This window comes from Morone saxatilis, unplaced genomic scaffold (assembly GCF_004916995.1).
Source record: "Morone saxatilis isolate NCDOM2014 unplaced genomic scaffold, NCSU_SB_2.0 Contig19, whole genome shotgun sequence".
Classification (NCBI taxonomy): Eukaryota; Metazoa; Chordata; class Actinopteri; family Moronidae; genus Morone; species Morone saxatilis.
In genome coordinates this window covers 5,556,454-5,563,559 of record NW_023339751.1, presented here as the reverse complement: position 1 = coordinate 5,563,559, position 7,106 = coordinate 5,556,454, and the positions used below count along the sequence as shown (strand labels likewise).

The following is a 7,106-nucleotide window of genomic DNA, read 5'->3' as shown; positions in this document are numbered from 1 at the left end:
ACTTACATTATTATTTATTTATTATTATTAAGTTGTAGTTTGTATTATTTTGTTGTTTGTTGAGTTTAATTTAATTTTCATTTTAATCCTAAACAATTACAACTAAAATACAACCTTTTGTGGGGGAATCAGTATAAAATAAAACCATAAAACTATTAAGATATCAAAAAACATCAAAGGTTCACTCTAAGTTTGACTTAAATAAAGAACATATGGCAGATTAAACCAAATATATAGGGATTAATCATCTCATGTAGTTATACACAACAATAAGGAGGCAATACAATTGTATAAACTGAGTTGATATGAATCATAATAATGTTAAATTAAGATTATTATCAGTAATTATATTAAATAAACTGTGCATAAACAATAATATCCAATTCACAGGGATTACACAAAACAACGAGAACCCCTTAAAATATGTGCAGAATATTCCAGTTCACACTATTTTGCACAATTTCTATTTATCTATTTATCTCTTCCTGCTATACTCTTGTATAACCTGTTAAAAGATAAATGCGTGCACCGCAGTGGGTTGTCGACTGTACATTTCAGCATTTTTCACACCACCATAAAAATGCATTGCACTTTGCAGTCTCCACTCAAACCGCCTTAAAAAAAACACCTTAAAAGGATAAATAAAATAAAACATAATGCTAAAGTAAGTACAATAAATAGTTGATCACATGTCATTAGAAGTAAATTGACACTAAAACTGATTAGATCTCCAATCAGTGCAGCTGAGGTGGATCTTCCCATGTTTATCACATAAAGCAGTGTCCATTTTTTATATATTTTGTTTTGCTTCAGTCTGCATTGTGAATTTCTAATGAAGTGAGAGAAAAAAAACCTAAGCGGAGAAGAAAATTAACATATGAATCATTTTATCCCTCTAAAACCCAGGTGACATGTTGTGGCTTTAAGATTAGAGCATAAGTATATTGAACCTGTTACTCTGTGCTGCACATAAATCATTTAAATGGAATCTATTGTGCATGGAGAGAGGGGTTGTTTGAGGAGGATTTCTTCTGACTCTGAGAGCACCAGTGTTTTCTCCTGGAGAGGAAGAGTGGCCCACATCATCAAGAGCGCCTGCTGCCATGCTTGTAAACATTTCATTTGTATTGATTTTAATGGAGTTCCAATGTTGCATAAATGTTATTTTAAAGACTTCGCCGACCCTTCTAGGGGAAAATAATAATGTAATGGGAACCACCGACATGCAGCACACTGTGTTGCCAATGTTATGAGTAGAAATGAAACCGCTGCGCAAACCACATGCTGTGACTGTAGATACATAATCTTATCAGAAATTATTACTATTCTCATGTATTTTGAGCACACTTTGAGGGCTCAATGCTCAATTTGGAAAATTGCTCCAGCACAGATTCTCAGTATTAGATAACCTACTGCCCTAGGGATAATTACTTTCCTGTGCATTATATAATTCTTTTTGGAGTCATATTCATAAATATACTCATTACAATGATTTAGTTCTCTCTCTCTGCAACACATTATTCATTTGAAAGGGTAAAAAGGGGCTATTCATAGCATGTTCAGGGGTTTCTTGAAACACAACTCAACTCATACTGCGGATATCCAATCTTTGTCTATCCTAGTTTGTTGTTTATATTCTCTACTCTGATTACATTTTTATTTATATTTTAAGACTTTACTGTTCTAACTCATTTTTTTTTTTGGCTTTGCAGCCTTCGAAAGCACACACTGCGCTTTTCTCTTGATCTATATAGATTTCTTTTTATCTAGTCAGGTCCCAGCTGAGAACAGCCTGCACATGATATTTAGACATATTTCTTAAATTTCTAATTTTAGTGGTACATAAAAACTCTCTCTGTAGTAGCTAAATTCTTCTCCAATAAAAATTCTTCTCCAGATTTAGAGAGAGACTGCAAAGCCCCTCGGAGATAGAGGTTTTTTTCTCTGTAACCTCAATTAGTCATGACATCAATTTAATTTAAAGTTAGGAAAATAAACATTCTCAGGTATGTATCAAAGACTCAAAAACTTTAAGTATCACATTTCTCCCAATGAGCCCCGCCTACTTCAAACCAGTGAGAAAAATAAAGAAACCTCTCATGTAAACAAACCAAAAACTGCTCAAACTTTAGGAGACAGTCCTGTATTCTGTAAGAATCTGATTGAAGAAATAGGTTTTCAGGACCTTTAACTTTAAATAAATGTATATAATAATCCACACCACAGCTGTGCCAAGGCTTAAAGAAAAAATCCCCCTCTAGCTTCTCTTTAATTACATCCTGCTCTTTTGGGATTGGTTCAGAAAAATCAATAAGGCACGCCTGACTTCTCTTATCAATGTCATTCATCAAAAGTCTTCATACCATTTTGTACAATCTGTTCAGTTATATAACTCGAATGTGACCTGCGATAGAAAATCACCAGGTTGATTATTGTGCGTACCCGTGACTGATTAGGCCAAAACCAGCAATTGACTGACTGATATAATCACCAGACTTTAAAGTGCAGTGAAATAGTGACAACCAAACTTGGAAGAAAAGCTGTAATTTCCCAGCTGGACACATGAAACAAGCTTCAACAGAAAATCTGGATGTTGATGTCTGATACCCTGAATTATTTTAGCGACATTCTTCATGCGACCTGCAGGCCCGGCTCGCTTTTTTCTTGTTCTCCACGATCTACAGTATCAAAAGCAAAACTGGCTGCGGCTGAGTCGAATCATAATCCTTTAAAAAAATAAAATTGCCACGACACATGAACAGTGCATCCAGATGGCCTGTGGTTCAGCTCAGCCACAGGAGGTCTCCACTAAACACCAGAATATCATGTTCCGCTGCGAGACCCAGAACCATTTGCAGTGGCCTTTTTTTTATGTTATCAGTGTGATCAGACAGCTCAAAAACGTCAGAGAGAGAGACACGAGACAGAAATATTGAAGACACAGCACATTTGGGTTGCCGTTTTCCTTTAATTCATTTGATCCATCAAAGGATTTACAAAGCCTGCTATTTAAATGCTATTTTTCTTACCAAAAAAACGATAATACCATTCATGAATACAGCTGCACATTGTCGACACATCCGGACCCCAATTATGTGCAGAGTAGCACCCAGAAAGTCAATGAAGAGGCAATATTTCATATCATAATAGTTCTCTCTGTTATAGATAGAAATAAATCCATGCAATATTCATCTTTAGCCTGTTATATTTCTTATATTTCAGATTTGGCACCATCCTTAAGATGAGGTCAGTCTCAGCTTTATCAGATAGGAAATAAAGACAAGAATTATCCTGCAAACAATTTGAGCCCAATAGTTTTGAGTTTGTGACAGTCCAGTGTCAGTTTGATTCCTAATGTGATAGGCTGTTCAAGTACCAAGAGGAAATTTATTTTAATTTTTACAGAAACGATGATGCAAAAAGCCTGAACCACCGAAGGGATCATATTATGTAAACCGACCCTTACCATTATATTTAAAAAATACTCAGATAGTATCAATAATTGCATGATTTATAAATGTTTTTTTTTTCTTTCTCCTAAATATCATACAAGCTTAGTAGCACTACACGTCATGTAGCTGTCAGTGCTGTGCAACAAATATTCAATAATACTACTGATAATAACAATATTAATAACGATCATAACAATTCATCGTAAAAATTAGCAAATGCTATTCAACGACCATGTAAAGGAAATTTTTCGACAGTGTGCTTTTTCTTCCAAAACAAACAAAAAACGGGGGAAAAAAGAAAGTAAAAGGCCGTGGGACCACAGTGTGAGGATCACACTGCTCTCACAGAAATTGGCACTGTAACATACTGTACACTCTAAAAGACTGACAGTCCCTCGGAAACAGAGGAGGCTGTCAAAAAGGAGCAGAGAAAACATGCAGGCCTCTGGTTTTGGCATTAATGTCAAAGGCCTTGCCATTCACTCTAGGACAGGCAAAAAAGAATCAGGCTCAGGAAACATGCCCAGAAAACAAATGAGGCCGTTAAGGGAATAAGAGGAAAATATCCTCCTGCAAGTTGTAAAAATATTCCAGTCGGGGGGCCGCGGGATTAACTGATAGTGTCTCTGATTTGAAGTGGATGAAGTATATGAAGAGTAAATCAAACAGAGCAGCAAAGGTAGAATGCATTAAAACGGGCCTGGGAAGGAGGTGGCAGATTCATAAATAATTTTTTGACTTAGGGGTTGTTTGCACAGTGATAACCCTGAAGAACTCATTTCGCTGTTGAAACATTAGCTCTGCACCTTTCAATAAATAGAGAGTCTACTTATTTATTTGCAGCAGAACTGATGTGCAGTCACCTCCTTCTTATTACTCATGCTGAAATAATTTACCACGTGAGATAAGGTTTCTGTTTTCCGCTCTCTAATGTGAATCCAACTTTACTGCAGCACTAAAACGAGCGGGTTAATTGTTGGTGACTGCGGAGGCAAATTGAAATAGAAACCACTAGTGAGGGAAGTGTCAAATTTCAGTGGTACTTTCAGTAAGTGTTGCTACAAATAGTCAAACCTGTTCACTGAAAGCAATACAAAAAACCAACTGAAATCATGTTCAAGATAATACAAATATTAATGCTGCTTTAGTCAGATAACGGGAAGGGAAATAAATGTTTAAAAAAGTCGTCAACACTGGGCGAATTTCTGTTTCCTGAGGCATGTTAAGATCTAGCACAATTAAAGAAAAAAACATCTCTCATCTCATTAAGCACTGAGCAAGGCTGTTCTCTAATAACAAAGCAATAACAAACCTATTTAACAAGACATGATACGCTCACTGGGTTGCCAGTTTTGGTAGCTGACTCCCCCAAAAACCTTCAGCCACCAGGACAGAGCTGACCAACAACAGAGTGTCCACCTGGCAAAACTCAACTCAACGCCTATGGCCAGTGGCTTCAGGTGTGGTGAAGACAGAGAAGCCAGGCAACGCCATGCCTGCATCCATACAGCTCTACCGGCAGGTCATCAGAGGATGGTGCAGAAGAACTTCTTCTCTCGGAAAGGGTTCTCGGAGGCGGGGACGGGCATGATGAGGGGGTCCTCGCGTATGTGGGCGTCACAGTACGCCATCAGGTCTGCGGCGGCTTTGGATACCTGAAATAATGACAGAAAGGAAAAAGACATCGGATGTGTTCGGATGTTTCTCCTACTGTTACATAATGACTATTAGGTAAACTTAAAGGTCTAGTGCATAACATTTAGGAGATCTATTGGTAGAAATTAAATATATTATTCATAGGTATGTTTTCATTAGTGTACAATCACCTAAATCATACACACTGCACCTTTAAAGACCCCCTCCAGACATGTATTACAACATGTACCAATAGTTTGCTTGGAACAATAAAGTGTAGGCTACACCCATCGATTTGTGAAGTACCGTTTTGAAGCCTAGAGTTTGTGGACATGACGTTTTTTCAGAACCAGCGGCAGTGACGTACTGCGAGTTGTGCTGCTCTCATTGGCTGTGCAGTTTCGACTCGTTCCATTGCAGGAAACAATGGCGGTTCGCCTGCTCACACACGTTCTCATATTACAGATAAACACTAAAATAGGTTTCTGAGACGACTTTAAGCGAGACATATGATTTATATTTGATCAGCACTGCCTAGTCTGACTGTTTGATCTCGGTTTGGTCGGTTGAGCTGGACCAGCATACAATGCTTCATCGTATATTTTACTTTAAATGGGGCAGTAATTTACAAAATGAACATCATGCTGTATGGAAGAAGACTTGATACTAGAGTTTGAGACCATAAACTCGTTAGTTACCTACTTACTGAGCTAAAAAATCAAGTGACAAGTAATTTCTCAATGAGGCCATGATGCAGTCTATTTGAGCTGCCCCCTGCTGGCCATTACATTGAATGCATGCTGTCAATGAGTGTGTTTCATTCCCTCAATAAAACCCTTACTTATCCTTCTACCTCATTAAAAATGACAGGATCTATAAATATGCAAATTATGTCAATTTCTAAAGTTTTCCTGCAGGACACAATCTGTCTCCTGCTTCACTGTTCATTCTCAGTGTTTGTGAGGTGGTTTCTACATCACACACACTCTGGACCAGGATTGACTTCCAAACTATTTGTGGTGTCATAAATAAAATAAAATAAATAAATCAGATTTCCAATGAGCGCAGAGAAACTCTCTACTTTCAGCAAATAAATGTTAAAACATCCTTCTAGTGTCAAACTCTGCACATACATCGTTCTGCATGGTGAAGCTCAAACATCCAACAAGAAGAAAAACACACTTTTGAGTGGAAGGGGAATTTAAGACGTATGTCTAAACAACCTGCTGACTGGTCTCTTTACCTTAAACTATCCTGAATGATGTTTAGGGTGTTTAGTTGCAGTCTTCTCCAGCACACCATGCTTTATTTACAAATTTTTTGTAGCTATCTTGCCTTCATCGGGGCGGTGTCTGAGGTTGTTTCCGGTTTTCTGATATATAATTCATGTGACTTAAAAGTTCAAATCCGTCCGGGGACCTTCACTGCATCTCTCTTTTCATCATTTTCTGTCATCGTCTAACAAAAGCATAAATAGCCCCAAGTATAATTTAAAAAAAAGCACTCCACAATGTCCAATGCTGCTGGTAGATTTATGAACTCTGAACATTTTATGGAAATTAAACACACACACGAATGTCGGAATTAGTAAAATATCTTTGTCAAAGAGAGAGGGATTTAGAGGAGTCGCTCGTTCAGAGGAAGGAATTTGGGATTTCCAACTTGGACGTTAAGTGAAAGAGGATCAAATGAGGACAAGATTAAAATATATTTTTGTAGATGTTCGCTGCATTACATTTGTTCTGAAATACTGGATTTTATTATAGAATAATATGATTGATGTAGCTAAAAAAATACATGTATGGAATACATTAGAATATTTATTGATAAGGTTTTGAAAATGTGGGTTGTAGCAGTGCTTTGAGCTACATGTAAACATGCTAACATGCGCCCAAAAATACCTCAAATGTCCCACCCCAAATTCAGTTTACTGTCATAGAGGACTAAAGAAACATTTAAGAAGTTAAAGTCTCAAACTCGCACCAGATTTTACGCAATATTACAAAAATTAGACATATC

At 37.1% G+C, this 7,106-nt stretch overlaps 1 protein-coding gene across 1 annotated transcript in view; it reads right to left on the bottom strand.

Annotated features, from left to right (window-relative positions):
- Positions 1 to 2,961: 2,961 nt before the first annotated feature.
- LOC118329059 (guanine nucleotide-binding protein G(I)/G(S)/G(O) subunit gamma-4) overlaps positions 2,962 to 7,106 on the bottom strand; it is a 14,429-nt gene continuing 10,284 nt past the window's right edge. Inside the window, exon 3 of the mRNA XM_035663013.1 lies at positions 2,962 to 5,107. Coding sequence (XP_035518906.1) covers positions 4,979 to 5,107 — 129 coding nt within the window. The 3' untranslated portion in view covers positions 2,962 to 4,978. The remainder of the gene's footprint in view (positions 5,108 to 7,106) is intronic.